Source organism: Olea europaea, unplaced genomic scaffold, assembly GCF_002742605.1.
Source record: "Olea europaea var. sylvestris unplaced genomic scaffold, O_europaea_v1 scaffold261, whole genome shotgun sequence".
In the NCBI taxonomy this organism is placed as follows: domain Eukaryota; kingdom Viridiplantae; phylum Streptophyta; class Magnoliopsida; order Lamiales; family Oleaceae; genus Olea; species Olea europaea.
In genome coordinates this window covers 394261-413166 of record NW_019244422.1, presented here as the reverse complement: position 1 = coordinate 413166, position 18906 = coordinate 394261, and the positions used below count along the sequence as shown (strand labels likewise).

Sequence of the window (18906 nt, the reverse complement as noted above, 5' to 3'; positions counted from 1 at the left end):
ATCTGATAAAAAACACTAGTCATTTTGTATGGTCGAATGATTATATTTGATAAACCTTTTGACGGTTGTCGAATATGATTTCAGCAAAAAGTGAAAAATGACTAGTTAGAAAGTTTTTTTCTCAAAATAAGTCTGTTTAGAGTCTTGTGACCTCTTGACATCTAAATGGACGGAAACCATCTACTAAGGACTCACTACGCGAGCAAAGGATAAGGCTTCAATTGCTACATCTCTAATAGGTTGGGGATCCTTATCGAATTTTTTTCTAATATATATATATATATATATATATATATATGTATGGTAGAATAGTATTCAATCACATGGCACAATAGAATATTCTAAAGTCCTAAGTGTAATCAAACCCAATTATTTTAATATCCCAAGTATTTGTTTAATATAGTAGGTATATACGTTTCAGCAAGGAATATATTTACATTAAACATTACCATAAAGGGTGCCTTATTATTGCAAGTAACATATAAATAAATTAAAATTTGCTTGTAAATATCAACTTGTGAAATGGTATATTATACTCCAAATATTGTTTAGCTTTGCAGTCATAAATGGGAAATTATTTTATTTTTTAGAAGTAAATTAAGCATATATGACTTTACTTTAAAACATTTTTTCTAGAATTTCAATACAAAAAGTCACTTTTTCAAAGTAACTTTGCAGGTATTCATGGAGTAAAGACCAAGCTTATACCAAAAGTCACATAAATAGTTTTTGTAAATTACAATTGACGAGACCTAAATCTAAAATTTATATAAATAAGTGTTTAATTCCTACTTTTATTTGGAAATTGGAAAGTACTAGTCGGTTTGGTTTCCACTCACTCAATTTTACTTTTACCTAAGTCTTGTTAGAATATTGTGCGTGTATTGTAGACTTTAGAAAAGTAACAAAAAATTGAGTCAACTGAACATCGAGTAATGTATTTCATTTGAACAAATAATAGTCCATGATAAAAATTGTGAATTCAAAAATGAATGAAACAAAAAATTCATAAATTTCTTGCATCATTTCACATTTATCTCTTCGGGTTTGTTTACAAAGTTTTTAATAAAAAATTGGTAAAAATGGATGAAATATATTAAAATTATGATAAAAATTAAAAATTTCATAAATATATAAGCCCCGTTTGGTACTCGTTTTTGTAAGGATGAGAATGAAAAATACAACTGTTATGAGACTCACCTAAGAGATAAAAAGTGAGACATAAAATTAGATTTCTTGTAGGCGCACTGTATAGACAGCTCTTGTTCCCTGACTTCTTGGGACACATTTCACAATTTACCTCCCTCACAAGGCTCTCGGAGCGGGGCGGTGAGGGCCCTCAAGATTGGGGTTCAACTTTTTTTTAAAAAAGTGAAATATGATAGCTTAATATGATGAATAATGATTATATTTTTCATTTTTGTGGTGAGAAAATAAAAATCAAACTGCTGAATAATTAATATTAATTATTGACATTAACCTTTAACTTTTTAATAAGTTTTTCAGCCATTCCAAACAAAGGAAATAAATTCGAAAGCAATCCCCTGGCATTTTATTAAAGTCAAAAGAGAGATGGAGAAATGAAATGCGTGCACCAAAATCCTCATCTTCTTGTAGTTCAAAATATTCCATCATTACAGTCTCTAATAAATTTGGAAAATAAAAACGAAAAAAATTCCGAAACAACTCTGTAGTAAGAACAAATCGAACCCATCTTTAAATTTACTTGTAATTAATTTTAACACGGATAAATGAAGATTTTTTTCCTAATAATTTTACTTTTTTCTTTCTTTTTCGTTTAACAGAAATGGTTTTCAGGAAATTCTTGCGTTATATGGGATTGGCAAAGCAGCCTACACAGCCTACCCTTCCTATTGATTGCAGTAGCAATTCACCCAGAGTCAGGCTCAGTGATGGAAGATTTTTGGCTTACAGGGAAAGAGGAGTCCCCAAGAGCAAGTCCAATTTTAGGGTTATTATTGTTCATGGATTTGGAAGTTCTAAAGAGATGAATTTCGAGGCATCCCAGGTACACAAATTTAACTTCTTTTTTTAAAAACCCTTTTTCGTATTTGATCTTGAGATGAATTTTGTTAGATCAAGCACAGTTTGTGACAGTTGGAACTCGAACCCCCTTGTTTTGAGAGCTGATAGAGAGCTTAGGAACTTATTGATATGTAGTTTATCCTCAACACGTCTTTCCAATAGATGTAATTCAGCTTTGTTGAATCAGCTCGTATTAATGTTATTAACTTTTAGATGAAATCCCTTCGCGGCTCGCCTATAAAATGTCAGGCTTTTGATAAAAAATAAATTTGATGGCCACGTGAAAGGCCTTGAATAGATTGACCCATATCTATTCAAATATTTCGATGAGGTTGGTTCAATAGTTTTTGCATTATATGTCTCACACGTGGAATCTCATACCTTGGAAATGGTGAGGTTTGAAGCCAAGATATTTGTCTATTCTGATACCTTGTTGAACTGTATAATCGAACCTGTTTATATGAAAGTTCAATGTCTGAATTTGCTCGTGAAGGAGTATGCTCAAAACTCGAACAACTACAGCTTTTAGATGACGTGGTTGGCTTTAACTTGGTTTGCAGTTTTAGAAAGCATTGTCTAGTTTAACATCAGTAGAAAAGAATGGAAAGCAAGAACTTCTAAGAATATTTGATGGCTGCCTTGTATATGTAATAGCACAAAATTAGCTCTTTTACTATCAAATTGTTGCGGATGTTTCCATAGTTTGTGATGTAAACAGAACGTCAGGATCCTAGATAATGACTTTTACCGCCCTTGTGTTCTAAAAAGAAAATATTAATTCACGACGCGTTCAAAGAAAAAAGTATTTATGTAGCAGGCCTCGAATTTATGGAGAAGAAAAACATAGTTTTTTCGTTGCTGTGTTCAAAGGAACTCAATTCTGTTCGAATTATCTTTCTTTACCGCATTCTTTTTTTTTTTTGTTATAGGTAATCAAATATTTTATTAATCACAGATGATACACAGGCAGTGTATTATCAATTAATACAACTTTCTTTACTGCATTCTAGTTCTAGTATAAAGTGCAAACTCAAAAATTCTGTAGATTCTTCACAATCATATGCGGTGGCTTAATTTTGTTTTAGTCTACAGGAACTACTGGAGGAGTTGAGAATATATCTTGTGATGTATGATAGAGCTGGATATGGAGAAAGTGATCCAAATCCTATGAGATCATTAAAAAGTGAAGCATCTGATATTGAGGAACTAGTTGATAAATTACAATTAGGACCTAAAGTCTATGTTATCGGAGTTTCACTAGGATGTTACCCTGCCTGGAGTTGCCTTAGACGCATACCAAACAGGTTCTTCGTTGATTCTTACTGCTCAGATTTTAGTTATGCAAAGACTTGGGTTCCATGTAAAAAGGTTAACCTATTACATAGAGTTGTCCAATCCCCTTATAATCCCAAGACCATTTCCATGTTTAGTCGACGTGGGACTTTTGTTTGCGCATCTCAAGTGGTATCAGAGTTTTTGCTTGAGGAGAGCCATGATGATCTTGTGTAATGATGATGTGGCACTTCGTATAAGAGACTATTGTTGAACATGTGTGAAGAAAATTCCCACTTTGGCTAGACCTGAGGATGGTCTTCAATCTCCTTTCTAAGGAGATTGAACTACTACACCAAGATTAACTTTTTGAGATGGAACTCCAAGTTGAACTAGTTAGGCATAGAACACACTGATTTTTATTTTTTTTATGATCTGCGTTGATGACAGGCTAGAAGGCATTGCTCTTGTAGTTCCGTATATAAATTATAAATGGTCTTCTCTACCTAGTGATTTGGTAAAGGATGATTATAGGAAGGGCCTTTTGCGCTGGATGTTCCGTGTTGCACGCTATACTCCCAGATTATTACACTGGTGGGTGACTCAGAAATTGTTTCCATCATCTACTGCCCTTGAACAAAACCATGCATTTTACAGTGACAAAGACCTAGAGGTATTGAAGAAAACACCAGGCTACCAATTGTTTACTCAGGTAAATTTTATTTATTTATTTATTTATTATTATTATTATTATTATTATTTTATTATTATTATTATTATTTTTTTCAATTTACCGTGCTAATTCTGTGCATAAATAGGAACTCTGCTAGTATTATGTTATACAAGGTTGCTGATTCAGTTGATAAGTATAAATTCTGCGCTAGTACTAGGTTGCTGATTCTGTTCCCATACAAGGTTACTAGTCTAGATTTTATCTTCAACACGTTTCTAAGAGTGCAGGTCAGATTCAATTTTTTTCATCCAAAGCCTCACATGTGCCCAATTTTAATAAACGGATATGGGTGACACTCGAACACACAACACGCGTTTATTTAGTTAGATTTGTCTTTAACACACTCACTGACATCCAGACCAGATGCATGTTTGAAAAGTGCATAATTCCCACAAATGGGTGACAGCGAGACATCTATTTTGTTGAACCACCTTATCTAACAGCTTGAACTATTAGAGATGGACAAATTTATATATTCATATTTTACTTTCAACACTTATTTCCTCTTAACAGAAAAGGCTAAGGAAACGAAGTGTGTTCGACTCCCTACGGCTGGACTTTATGGTGGCTTTTGGAAAGTGGGATTTTGATCCGATGGATCTGCCCAATCCATACCCTCAAAAGGAAAGCCGCGTTCACATCTGGCAAGGTTACGAAGACAAAGTTGTGCCAGTTCAATTACAAAGATTTGTCTCCCAAAAGTTACCTTGGATAAGGTATCATGAAGTTCCTGATGGAGGGCATTTACTTGTCTATGATGGTGCAGTTTGTGAAGCCATTTTGAGGTCTCTTTTGCTTGGAGAAGATCCTCCACTATACATCCCGAAATTAGATATCTAGTGCACCTTTGTTAAACACTATTAGATAGAATTGTATTTTATTCATCATTTTTTTTGTGCTATACTGTACTATCCAGCGCTTGCTTGCTTCATTCTTGTCATCCAATTGATGATCTTGTAAATAGTTTGTTTACTAGAGATTGGATATAAGTGTGACATTAAATTTGGAAAGTGGGATTTTGATCCGATGGATCTGCCCAATCCATACCCTCAAAAGGAAAGCCGCGTTCACATCTGGCAAGGTTACGAAGACAAAGTTGTGCCAGTTCAATTACAAAGATTTGTCTCCCAAAAGTTACCTTGGATAAGGTATCATGAAGTTCCTGATGGAGGGCATTTACTTGTCTATGATGGTGCAGTTTGTGAAGCCATTTTGAGGTCTCTTTTGCTTGGAGAAGATTCTCCACTATACATCCCTAAATTAGATAGCTAGTGCACCTTTGTTAAACACTATTAGATAGAATTGTATTTTATTCATCATTTTTTTTGTGCTATACTGTACTATCCAGCGCTTGCTATTAGTTGCTTGCTTCATTCTTGTCATCCAATTGATGATCTTGTAAATAGTTTGTTTACTAGAGATTGGATATAAGTGTGACATTAAATGATCGAGAAAACTTCCTGATTGAAATGAAATGATTGTTGCTATCGATAATTCTTGACCGACGTCCTGGGGCTAATGTAGGATTTGCTCAAGGACCTAGTAAACTATCTAATACGTTCCCCGATCGGAAATATGTGTGGATATATTGTGTATTAAGAACAAAAATTGAGGTTATGATCGAATGGTGTCTATATAACGTAGAGAATGTAGATGGTGGGAGCTCCAACAATAATAACAGCTGGTCATTTATTTGCTCAGCATATGTTCCTAACAAAGTGAAGGACAAGGCTCCCTTTACAGAACGTGTTGATGTATCTCATGGCAGCATTTTCTCATTTTATGTGTTGTCGATGACTAAAATAGAAGATTATTTGTATGAATGGCAGCATTTTCTCGTTTTGTGAGTTGTCCATGACTGAAATAGTAGATTATTTATGAATTTAAAACGATGTTAGATTACATCATCTAAAAAAGTTCAGGCTAGAGTAAAGAAAATTATTTATGATCTTGTTGTGTGTATATAAAGATTTTCATAATGAATTACATAATACCACGTAACACTACCATTTGTCAATTTAAAACACAATCAACATTTTCATACAATCTCTCAGCATCATATTATGTAAATCATTATGTATATTTTTTATATACCAGAAGCAAAACCTTTTATTTATTTTGATGTTTGGCTAAGCTTAGAAAGTTTACTTAAGAATTTTGTCTGATGTACAGCCCTGTGTACAGAATCTCACATGCTTATGGGCGTGAGTGGGTGATCATTTTAAAAAGAAATTCCCCCACTCCTCGCCCATGTATTGGGAGTATTCTTTACTGGCCTTGTGCAGCAATCAAAGTCCTTTACTTAAAGCTCAACTATCCGGTCCGGTCACTGAAATACAACAGACTCCTCAAACAATCATCAAATACCGATTTCTCTATTTCTTCCACCCAACTACAAAAGATTCAAAGAGAATTTAGTATAATTAGTCAAAAAAGGGGAGAAAATTCGAAGTGGAAACAGCTGCTAGAAGAAGAGGAGGTGTTTGGGAAGGGCTCTATGGAATAGAGTGCTTATGCGCCGCAACTCCGTCTACGTTACCTTCGCGACTTCGTCGTCGCCGATGCAGAGCCGGTGCCTTCCTCGGCGAACGATTTAGTATCTATACATTTCCACTTGTAGTTATGTTTATGGGTAGATTAACTCGATTGAATTTGGATCTAGGAAATAAACAATTCCTTTTGATATTTGATTAATTTCTCAAAAGAAGTTTTGATGTTAACCCATGGAGTGTGATTCGTTTTCAGATTTCTGTTCTTTTGCCGCTTTCTCATGTTTTTGTAATCTAGATTTTGGGTGTTTTTGTTTTTGTTTTTGTTGACATCGCAGGCGGTGGACTATGGGGTTCACAGGCTGTGGGAGCACAACAATGTTGGGGTATTGTTTTAAACCATCATTATTCAATTTGAGCTGATTTTATTTTATTTTTTTGTTTAAATTTTGTGTGGGGCATATGATTGTTTGCTTGCTTGCTTATTGTTTGCTATGTTAGGTGTTGGTGATAGGTTTAGCTGTAGATTGATTTGTAAATCTGAGACATCATGTCAAAACACCAATTACAGGATGTGAAATGCTGATAAAACCGCAAAATTCGCATACGGCATACCTATTTCTGTAATTTTGTTCCTAATAGTTCTAAGAAGCTTCATAGGTCAATGGAACTCCAAGTAATCACATTATTATGTAAAAAACACCAAATTTAGTCTTATTCTCAATATATATGGCATCTGTTGCGTGATCCTTTTCTATCACTCTGTTTAGTTTATTACCTGTTGGAAGATATAATGATGCATATATTTATAACTCGAGTAAATAAAATGGTTTCTATGAGGAATTTGACAGACTAAGTTTCATTTTTCTTTTACGGTTGGCATCGATTGGTTTTATGGGGTAGATGCCTAGATGGCCATATATCTGTGATTATGCTGCCCATTGAAGTGTAGTCAGGCTTCGGATCTGATGGTGGCCGAATTTAACTATGGAAAAATGTTTTAAACACAAAATATAACGATATTTGAAAATAAAAAATATAATAGAAAAGTCATAACTTTTTTTTGCCTCAAATTTCCACTGGTCCCCACCTTTCTCAGCCACTGCATTGAATATCTGGGATTTAGTTGAGGAATCTTGGATCTGGGATTTGGATAATTAATTTTATTGTTGGCTCTGGATGCTGGGAATGGAGATATTTTATTGCATGAAGCTGCTATTTTGGCACTTGTTCTGAAAGTAAATGGTTCATAGCAGTTGTTGGATAGTTACCAATTGTTTGTGGAGAATGTGTGGTATACTTTGGTTAAATGGGCATTGAAAACATTTAGGGGGTGTTTGAGCCACATTATTTTGGTAATAATGTATTCTTGAATAGTGTATTAATGAGAAATGTGTGGTTAAAAAATAAGAAAATTTTTTTTATTTGCGTGTAATATTATTTTATTGAAGAATATGTGGTTCAATCATATATTTTATCAACTTTTATCAAAATTTACTAAAAATCTTATTTTAATTCTCACCAAACAGGGGCTTAATAAAATATGCTACCTATAGTAGTTTAAAAAAGGGGGCTGTAATTGTTCAATGCAAAGTTATCTATGCACATTAATTTTCTTTTTAAATAAAAAAACATAAAAAATTTAAAAGACCTAGTTTTTGTGGGAAGTATGGGCTCATGTTTTGACAAATATGATACGCTTGCTGTTGTTGTGGTGGAGTTCTTGTTTGTTTTTCCTTTACAAATGAATCAAGATTTCTGCTGTTTGAACTGTCTTAAGGCTTGAACACAAGTTGGAACCAGTCAGGCAATTAGCAAAAACTATGAAGTGTGCGAGTATAAACGTTATGTGCCCTGGTAGACTCAGGCAACTAGGCTTTACACATGAATATATTAGTGTTGAGTACGGGGAACTATGTTTCCCTAGAGGGGCTGCCTTCTCTCAGGCCAGCAATCTTCTACTTCTAGTTGACTTCTTTATGACATGCTTCCTCGTTTCCTGGGCTATGCTCCCTTCGTCTAAGCTCTGACCCTAATAATTGAAATACGATATTTAGTTGCCTTGCATTAAGACTGAAAACTCATCGTTAAAAAAAAATAATAATAAAAAAATGCAATCAATCATAATAAAAAAAAAAATTCAAGAGAAAAATTGGAAATAGTGATTCAAGATATAGATGGATCCCTATCTTTAGCCCAAAATCAATTATGCCGCATGTCAATTGGCTATGAGCATCATTTTGCATTCCCACTTCAGTTCTTAATTGCATTGCCAGTTTGCGACGCTTTGTGCTGTTTAGAATGCTGAGTACTAATGTTTATTTGTTCAATGTAACATTCATGGACTTTTGCTCGAGAGCATGGAAATTTCTAACTAAATTTTGGCACAGATGAAATGTAGAAACGCTACGAGGATATTCTTGTTTGGGACAGAGACCAACCGAATGAAGTAGTGTATTCAACTCTTGATCTCTCTTGGTTTTCTTATCCTTGATCTATGTAATTATGCATTTTTTTAATCTCTTAATAATTGTAACCCTATTGCTCCTGCTATGTAGATAGATGTTAAATAGCATTATTCTTTTGGTTATTGTCGAGATACCTTGAGAATTAATATCATTTTTGTTTGTAGACATTCTCAATCTCGTTTATCAGCACTTCATTGTCTGAAATTCACAAGAAAACTAGACAGAAAATGATAGTAGTATGAGGTATCTACAATATATTAAAAGTGCGGATGTTGGCGAAACTTTTAAATACCAAATTTACCCCTACATATTTAACTATATGCTCACTACCCTCATGATTGGAATATCAATTTAATTAGTATTTATCATTTGGTTTAGAATTAATATAATATAATGAGTGTAATATTAAATTGATATTTATCATTTGGATTAGAATTAATATAAGAAGTGAAACTAATATTCAATTATATTAAAAATAATAAATACAAAATCAGTGGCTTACCATTCAATTTACCATTTTGTTCTTACAATTTTTATTTTTCATCAACAAAATCCTTATATTAATTCATGATTTAAATTATAATTCATGCAATGTGTTTTTATTTTTCATCAACAGAGCAATTTTTAATTTTCATGCTTTACATTATAATTCATCCATTAAGTTATCGTTTAATTGATGTTACAAATATTTTAAAGGTTGCATGAATATATTAATGAGAACATTCAATGAATAAAAAGGAAATTACACTCGGAAATTCAATTACTAACATTCAATTAATTTTTTTTCTTTACAATTAACGAAGTCCTTATTACCAATTTAATTAATATTTATCATTTGATTTAGAATTAATATAAGTGTTGAAATATTTAATTGATATTTGTCATTTGGGTTGAAATTAATATAAGGAGTGAAACTGATATACAATTATTTAAAAAAAAATCAATGAAAATTTAGTGACTTATCATTCAATTGAGTATTTTGTTCTTACAATTTTTATTTTACATCAACAAAACAATTTTTTATTTTTCATCAACAAAATCCTCATTATTAATCTTCATGATTTACATTATAATTCATCCATTGAGTTTTTATTTTTCATTAACAAAGCAATTTTTATTTTTATTTTTATTTTTTATCAACAAAGCCCTTATTAATCTTTTATGATTTACATTATAATCCATCCATTAGGTTATTATTTAATTGAGGTTAGAAAATTGAAAGGTTGCATTAATATATTAATTGAGACATTCGATCACTAAAAAATATATATATTGTGTACAAAGAATTGTAATCATACACACACACACACACACACACACTCAATTGAAATTTTCCCTTTAACAATATCAATTATCTCTATTATTTTAAAAATTGGTATAAGTAATTGAAAAATAATACATATATCATTCATCGATACATAAAGCGTGCAACGCACGTGCTTAGTACTAGTGGTTATAAAAATTATCCTACTTCTCGATGGTATCATGAATCATTAAAAAAAGGAACTAAAAGAGGGGGGAAAAATAAAAATAATCAAATCTACGAAAGGAGTATTAGGGTTCATTTGGCAGGGCTTAGACTTGTGCTTCTTGTACAAGAATTTCATGAAAAAATTACATTAAGTTTAGGGACAATTAGTTGTTCTTTCTTATTTAATGCATTCGTAGGTTTAAATTTATCTAGTTGATAACTGGATTAATTTGATCCAGGACTATCTGTGCTAAAGCCCGACTAGAATCCTTGTATGTGCCCAGTTTTGCTAAACGAATAACGGTGGGGACAGGTGCCACCTAGGCCCCTTGTCAAATGCCCTGTCCCCGCCTTTGTTACTGTAGCAAAACTCATTTTTATCTACAAATTTTTCAATAAAATAATTTTATACGTAAGTTCAAAGTTTTATTTTACCTTTTTCTCACATTTTTTAAAAAAATCACTATTACAAAAATTATTTTTCAAAAAATTAGGTCAAATAAACTTTTGGAAGTTATTTTTATCCTGTGTAAGTACCATGTCAAACGTGCCTAAAAGTACTTCAAATCATTAAAAGGTTTACTAACATAAATATAAAAGAATATTAAATCCTTGTTTGGGCTCCATTAAAATCAAAATGCATTTTCAATCTCTTCTGTTCAACTATATGTTTTTCAATAAAATAATATTATATGTAAATTTAAAAAATTTTATTTTTTTTAATCATACATTCTTTAAAAAAAATCACTATTTTCAAAATAATTTTTTTCCCAAAATTCAATTTTAATGGAGCCCAAACACGGGCTAATAGTTCTTTTTCATATTTTTAGTGCCATTTGTGTAATTTCATTTACTTTCATTTCACTCCAAAATAAGCCCAGAAAAGGTACAGCCCAGTCCAACTCTGAAACCTTCTCCCGCGCTAGGGTTTATATCATCCTATTTTGTCCTCACCCTGCGACGCCGTCAGTCCGTCTGGCGAACCCTGATTCTCCTCTTTAGGTTTCCTTTATCTCCGTTTTCTGTGTATATTTGTTAAATTAATTTCGGAGTATTGCTTTTCTCATTTTAATTTGGTTATTTTGTTCTGAAACAGAAGTGGACTGAGAAGAAATAGAGATATTGAACAATGAGGTCAGAAGACAGATAAAATTTTTGACTGTAAATGTTAAGAATTTCTTCGTAAATGGTGTTTGTTGTTATAAGCGTTAGTTGATCTAGTTTTGATTGTAATCAATTTGCAGTAAGCTTCAGAGCGAGGCCCTGAGAGAAGCGATCTCTGTAATTGTTACCGATTCTAAGGAGAAAAAACGTAATTTCACTGAGACGATTGAGCTTCAAATTGGGCTGAAAAATTATGATCCCCAGAAGGATAAGCGATTCAGTGGCTCGGTGAAGTTGCCTCACATCCCTCGCCCCAAGATGAAGATTTGCATGCTTGGTGATGCTCAGCACGTTGAGGAGGTACCTTTATTATCACATACTTCACAAGTATTGTGATGCATTCGTTAGCTTTCTTCTTCAGATTATAAAAATAAAGCTGAATCTTCTTTACGTGCTGTATAAGCATTACGATTCTGGTGACTATATAGTTTGATGAGATCATATGATGAAATACAGTGAAGCTATTTGGCATTATGTTAGTTTGGGAAGTTTAATTTGTTTGGAGAATCCCCTTGTATGTCCTGAATTGACTACATTTATGTAGTCTGATCTTTAGAATTATTAGTTTCATTGCGCTCTGTATTTTTCAATTGTACTCTACTGTCATACGCTTTTAATTTATTTTGGTTTTGTTCTCATACATTGTATACAACTTTAACAGAATCGGCCCTCATATTTGGGGGGCCTTATACCAATTTCAAATATGGGTCTTATATCTTGAGTTTTTTATGTAGAGTTTTAGCCTCTGTTTGTTGGAGATTAAAATTAATTTTTTAATAAAATTTGATAGAAGTAGATGAAATATGTAGATGGAAAGTTCTGGGACCCATAAAATGTGTTTGAAATTAATTGTTGATTTCAACTTAGATTAAATTCTAGATTTTAATTGATACCAAACAGGGGCTTAATATAATTATGAAGAATCTAATACAGAAACTAAGTCCCAAAATTTGAAGGGGAAATTAACAAAATGTCAAATTTCAACATGCAATAAAAATTGCAAGTAAAGTTTNACAGAAACTAAGTCCCAAAATTTGAAGGGGAAATTAACAAAATGTCAAATTTCAACATGCAATAAAAATTGCAAGTAAAGTTTGGCAAACGGAATTATAATGCAATGGTAAGGGGTATGTTCGCTTCTATAATTATTTTCTCATTGGAACTATTTCAAAGAAAATTGAATATAAATTTGAGTGATTTATGTACAAACTGGAGAATGTTGACTGCAAAAGATAGCGTCACAAAATAATGAAAATGATGATCAAATACAAATGAGTTTCTAATTTTATATTAATTTATAAGAAATTAACTTAAAAATAAGAAGTATCTGAATGAACACAGACAAAGAATTATTAAATTCAAAGTACTTTCCGCAAACGTCTAAAAATATTATCATCATGAGATTAAAACAAAAAAATTATAGTGACAGCCCGTGTACTATGTAGTATCTGTTTTGAAGATAAGAGATAAAATAAGAAACCTTTATGGTTGTAATGACGACGGTGAGATCAAAACAATATGCTAAATTGAATCTTCAAAATTTTAATTTAATGGGAGATAATTTATATCTTGTTAGGTTGAAAAAATAATGGTGGATGATTGTTGGTGTGAAATTTGAAGAGAAAGAGAGCTCTTTTGTTTGGTTAAGAAAAGAAAATAAATGTTTGGAAGATAAAATGTCAACTTAGTTATAAAAAGGGAAAGTTATGTTTGTGATAAATAAATGTAAGTTATAAATTTCTAGCCATTTTTAGAATTTCATAAATATAATTTTCGTTTTTCTTCAATTAGCCAATTAACTTTACATAATTTGGGGCCATCATCAAAGTGGGGCCTTAGGCGATCGCCCCTTGCCTATACTCAGAGCCACCATTGAGCTTTAATTTGAAATAGCGAAGAATATTCATGAAACAACTTGGTTTGTGTGCTAGGTAAAACATGCAGTAGAGCCAACTTAACCTTTACTTGTGAGCTGAATTTCCTTATTTTTGGTAAATTTTGAAGTCAAGATTTGGTTTTGATATGCTTAGGCCGGTAAATTTTAACTGCGGGTCCACATAAGTACCACATTAAGAGTATATTCTAACTGCAGGTCCATATGTTGCTTCAGTTGAATTGATGTCAGGAGATGTTATTTTCAATATTTATGTCATTTCAGTCGTTTTGATGATAATCTTGATAGTCTTTAAAACTTATATCCTTGTTTCATGTCATGTTATTTATTTTTAATTGTATCTGCAGGCAGAAAAAATAGGATTGGAGTCCATGGATGTGGAGGCTCTCAAGAAGTTGAACAAAAACAAGAAGTTGGTTAAGAAACTTGCAAAGAAATATCATGCTTTCTTGGCCTCAGAAGCTGTTATCAAGCAGATTCCACGTCTTTTAGGACCTGGTCTTAACAAGGCAGGCAAGTGTGTGTGATGAGTTAACATCTGATGATAGTTGGTCTTATCTATAGTAGGAGATTTGAAAAGTAGAGGCTATGCTAAAATAAGGTCTCGGGATGATGCTTTCTGCAACATCCGAGTGATTTTGCACTGGTATACAAATGTAACTAATCTGCTTATGAATTATCAATTGCGGCTGATATAAATAATGAATTTTTGTAGAAGGGAAAATTTTCATGATACGCAGAATTGTGTCACATTCAATTTTTAAATGAAACACCCAGAAACAGCCCTGTTTCCTTTAGCTTGCCTTCTCAATAATTATCTAAATAAAAATGAAAAAATGTAGGTATGATCATGGCATGCCTTTTTGGTAATTTTACCCATGACCTTTTTTTCAGTGGCAATGAAGATTATTGCGATAATCTAAAATTGAATAATTTATAATTTTCTTAGTCATGCTAATTCTCATCTTCAGCTAACTCGCATTAACATTTTATTGCAGGAAAGTTCCCCACCCTTGTGTCACACCAGGAATCTCTTGAATCTAAGGTCAATGAGACGAAGGCCACAGTGAAATTTCAATTGAAGAAGGTTCTTTGCATGGGAGTTGCTGTTGGAAATTTGGGTATGGAGGAGAAGCAGATCTTTCAAAATGTGCAAATGAGTGTCAACTTTCTAGTTTCACTGCTGAAGAAAAATTGGCAGAATGTGAGTATCTCTCCTTTGTTTCCTTACGGCCAATTAATTTGCTATTTGCTTGCTATTTTGAACTGATCATTTGTTCAAACAAAAGTGAATTTATTGGACCATGTTTGAATTTACCTTTTTTAGTTCAAAAGTTCAAATTATAGTTGTCCATTTGAGTTTAAGCCTTCTGCCCTAGGGACCGTAATTCTATTCGCTTCCAATCTTGATTCAACGGTGGCTGAATTGTTTGTTTTTGTTGGTTAATCAGGTCAGATGCTTGTACTTGAAGAGTACAATGGGGAAGCCTCAGCGGATCTTTTAAGATGTATGTTTCTACGCCGCTGTTTAGGGAAGAATTTTGCGAGCGTAAACAATAAAATATTTCCAGAGAATCGGAGTTTTGAATTTCTATCGTCCTGTTTTTATCATGAACACTGCTTTCCATACTCTTGTCAGGTCGAAGCTTACTGCTCTTAATCAACTATTTCTGTTAGAAACATTTTTTTTCTCCGAATTACATGCTTAGAAATCTAGTACCTGCAATTTGTCTGTTAGTTTTGACAATTCCTAAACTCTTGTGCATGATTTGAAATTAAGTGATTTCGTTTCAAGTGGGTTTTAACTACTGAAACTTAAAATGAACCATTTTCAAATGGTTTGGTTCGGTTTTTTAAATGTTGAAACCTAAACCGTTCCAAACCAACTGTTTCAAAACTGTGCTTTCAGTTCGATTTAGCTGGTTGGCAGTTTTTTTTTTCACCTATAATGCTCCTATTTCGACTTTTCTGGAGCTTTTTGGTAACACATTGCTATCAGAAACAAATAGATTATTCTTGGGTCACCTCGGCCCTGTTCAAACTCGTGCCCCCTATTGGCCAGGGGGTCTGGGCCCGTGCAAGTAGGATGTTGCATGATGACCAAGTGTGATTGAAATGTTTGCACAAATTGATCTAATAATTTAATAATGGGAATAAATAATCACTATATATATATATATAAAATAAAGGGTCATTAACATGACTATAGTCATATTGAATTTGAAAAAGAGGAAAAGTCGTGATTATAATACATGGAAATCGAATAATCTAGCTGGCCGTCTAGCTCTATGCTTGGACGTTAACTTTGAGCTGATGTGTATATATATATATATAACAAAATTAAAATAAAGGGTCATTAACATGACTATAGTCATATTGTTTCACGTAAATTTTGAATTTGAAAAAGAGGAAAAGTCGTGATTATAATACATGGAAATCGAATAATCTAGCTGGCCGTCTAGCTCTATGCTTGGACGTTAACTTTGAGCTGATGTGTCGGAAATTTAATTGGAACAAACCCAAAATAGAAGAAAAGCAAAAATTTAATTTGCAGAAATAAAAAACCCTCAATAGTTTTGTAATTGGCTTTTGAGATAGCCCAGAAGCTTCCCTTTTAAAAAATAGAAAGCATCCATTTGAGAAAGCTAGATAACGTTAAAAGGCAGATATGGTGAGTGTGTTTTGTTTTTTTAGGTTCTTTTGGGACTCCCGAATGCGTAGGAATGAGAATAAAGCTCATTATCTTGGCCTACTACAAAGTTAAGATAGGACGAAGACTTTACGTCTTTACAGACACACTTGAGATGGTAAATCATTCGAGCTGGACATGATAATTGATAATTTTGTTTACTTTTTTCTCTTTTCATCTTGTTTAATTTTATTAGATCAAAATATGTTCCTTCTAAATCAAGGTTTATCTCAGGCTGTACGGGGCGAAACCTTGCTAAATATTTGATGTGAATTCGAATCAAATTGGGTAGAGTGTGAAACTAAAAAGAAAAAAAAAATGTCTCATCCATGTGAATATCATTTTTGTGTGATACAACTAATTGAAAAGTTGGAGAAGTGAAGAGATATACAAAGTGTACGAACAAAAAGAGGCTAAACATTTTTGTTCTCTCTTTTGATCTTGTTTAATTTTGTTAGTTTAAAATATGTTCCTTCTAAATCAAGGTTTATCTCAGGCTGTACCGGCGAAACCTTGCTAAATAATTTATGTGAATTCGAATCAAATTGGGTAGAGTGTGAAACTAAAAAGAAAAAAATGTCTCATCCAGCTTGAGATGTTAAATCATTCAAGCTGGACATGATAATTGATAATTTTGTTTACTTGTTTCTCTTTTCATCTTGTTTAATTTTATTAGATCAAAATATGTTCCTTCTAAATCAAGGTTTATCTCAGGCTGTACGGGGCGAAACCTTACTAAATATTTGATGTGAATTCGAATCAAATTGGGTAGAGTGTGAAACTAAAAAGAAAAAAAAATGTCTCATCCATGTGAATATCATTTTTGTGTGATACAACTAATTGAAAAGTTGGAGAAGTGAAGAGATATACAAAGTGTACGAACAAAAAGAGGCTAAACATTTTTGTTTTCTCTTTTGATCTTGTTTAATTTTGTTAGTTTAAAATATGTTCCTTCTAAATCAAGGTTTATCTCAGGCTGTACGGGCGAAACCTTGCTAAATAATTTATGTGAATTCGAATCAAATTGGGTAGAGTGTGAAACTAAAAAGAAAAAAATGTCTCATCCATGTGAATATCATTTTTGTGTGATACAACTAATTGAAAAGTTGGAGAAGTGATGAGATATACAAAGTGTACGATTAAAAAGAGTTTTGACGACTTCGAAAATCAATAATTTTTTGGGTAAATTTCTCTCAAGGCAACTGAATTTTTAGCATTACTTGCAAACAGGTCATTGAACTTTAATTCGGAGTAATCACACCACTATACATTAAGTTATGATTAATTATACAACTCGATCAACTTCCATTCAAGCACTTAACATGAGTTATGCCATTTTAGCAGAATCAAATTGCTAGAATGACTTGGCAAATTGTGATTTGATGATTGAAAAATACTTTTGGTTCAACTACCAATAAATTATTGTCAAGCATTAATCTAACACAATTTTGGTAAAATCAATATGGTAATGGTGCATAACTCCGGGTAACATGCTTGCTGATGTGGCCATAACATGCCCCTTTGATGTATAATGGTTGTGGTGTTTTGCCACTTTTATCCATTCTTCTTTGTTACAATCGGTTTAAATTCAAAATATGTATAAATCAATGGTGAATAAGTAAATAGTGCTTGTGAAATCATTGAATTGTATAGTTGAAAATGAACTTTGATCGTTAATAAGTGATTTTTAAAGTGGAAGCTAAGCCTCCGTTTGAGCTTCATTATTTAAAATTTATTTTTGTCCAAAGTCATTTTCAACAATATTCTCCCATCTGATCTCCAACTTCTCATACGCTATATGAATCAACAGCATCAAAATTTGAAATTCGAAATGGTACACCACCTACAAACCCAAGAGATTAGTTCATTAGTTAAAGTTACAAAAAGAGAGGGAACCTCCGATAAATAGAAGTATAGATGTTAATTTCATATACTCTCAATAAGATAATTTTACACATGAACTCAAAATTTGTTACTATATATATTTTTTTAATCACACATCCTCTAAAATAATCAATTTTCACAAAAATTATTCTTTAAAAGTAGGGCTCAATGGGGGACTAAATAGATAGAGACCCAACAATTTAAGACATGAAATATCTTGTCCAACCACCCCATATTAAGGGTCAAATTTTGGGTAGAGAAATGGAGAGGGTAGGGGCACTCTCCTCTCCCTCAATCTCTCTTTTTGGGTTCATTGATGGGCACATCAAAAAGGGCAAGGGAATTGATGCAGAAACAGGAAACCATTACGTGGAATTTAACAACTGGAGAAGTATACAAATAAGAATAAAACCAGACGCACGGGGGCGGTTTTCCCAAGTAGTGCACAGGGCATTCACATGTGAGTGTGGGTCCCACGTTGGTCCCATATAATTAAAAGTTGCACAAAATATATTGACGAGAGATCTGTAGAGCCTCTGTAAAAACTTTTTTCCAGCGGTGTAATGCTGCTGCAAATAATCTTTAGCAAATGATAACCTTTTTATCATAAAAAATCCTACTGATTATACGTTCAATTTCACACTATATATAAAATTATTTATATATGGCGGCATAAAGTTACATACACACTATATATAGAGTGAAACAACCACATTGCACAGCCGTGGCGTGAGATTTAATAAAGCAATGGCCACTGCTTTCCGGATCCTTCTTCTGCTCATTACTTTTTCAGGTT

The 18906-nt window shown here is 32.7% G+C and overlaps 2 protein-coding genes and 2 long non-coding RNA genes across 7 annotated transcripts in view; 3 read left to right on the top strand and 1 right to left on the bottom strand.

Moving 5' to 3' along the window:
- Positions 1–1545: 1545 nt before the first annotated feature.
- LOC111383061 lies at positions 1546–5540 on the top strand. 2 transcript variants are annotated; one of them, XM_023007123.1, is made up of 6 exons: positions 1546–1693; positions 1806–2029; positions 3139–3350; positions 3769–4030; positions 4565–4675; positions 5108–5540. In XM_023007123.1, the coding sequence occupies exons 2-6, from the start codon at positions 1808–1810 to the stop codon at positions 5321–5323; spliced, it is 1023 nt and encodes a 340-aa protein (XP_022862891.1). In that variant the 5' UTR covers positions 1546–1693; positions 1806–1807; the 3' UTR covers positions 5324–5540. The 2 variants fall into 2 exon arrangements, with proteins under 2 accessions (XP_022862891.1, XP_022862893.1); XM_023007125.1 differs by lacking the exon at positions 5108–5540 and having other exon boundaries at positions 4565–4982.
- Positions 5541–6184: 644 nt separating this feature from the next.
- Positions 6185–9175, top strand: LOC111383076. 2 transcript variants are annotated; one of them, XR_002700688.1, is made up of 2 exons: positions 6185–6926; positions 8942–9175. It is a non-coding gene; the product is annotated as an uncharacterized LOC111383076 (long non-coding RNA). The 2 variants fall into 2 exon arrangements; XR_002700687.1 differs by having other exon boundaries at positions 8931–9175.
- A 2190-nt stretch (positions 9176–11365) lies between these two features.
- Positions 11366–15274, top strand: LOC111383066 (60S ribosomal protein L10a-3). 2 transcript variants are annotated; one of them, XM_023007133.1, is made up of 6 exons: positions 11366–11481; positions 11576–11613; positions 11724–11943; positions 13885–14050; positions 14536–14741; positions 14989–15274. In XM_023007133.1, the coding sequence occupies exons 2-6, from the start codon at positions 11609–11611 to the stop codon at positions 15040–15042; spliced, it is 651 nt and encodes a 216-aa protein (XP_022862901.1). In that variant the 5' UTR covers positions 11366–11481; positions 11576–11608; the 3' UTR covers positions 15043–15274. The 2 variants fall into 2 exon arrangements, with proteins under 2 accessions (XP_022862901.1, XP_022862902.1); XM_023007134.1 differs by having other exon boundaries at positions 11447–11481; positions 11579–11613.
- Positions 15275–17664: 2390 nt separating this feature from the next.
- The window catches only part of LOC111383064, an 8956-nt gene continuing 7714 nt past the window's right edge, over positions 17665–18906 (bottom strand). Inside the window, exon 4 of the long non-coding RNA XR_002700678.1 lies at positions 17665–18069. This is a non-coding gene — a long non-coding RNA (uncharacterized LOC111383064). The remainder of the gene's footprint in view (positions 18070–18906) is intronic.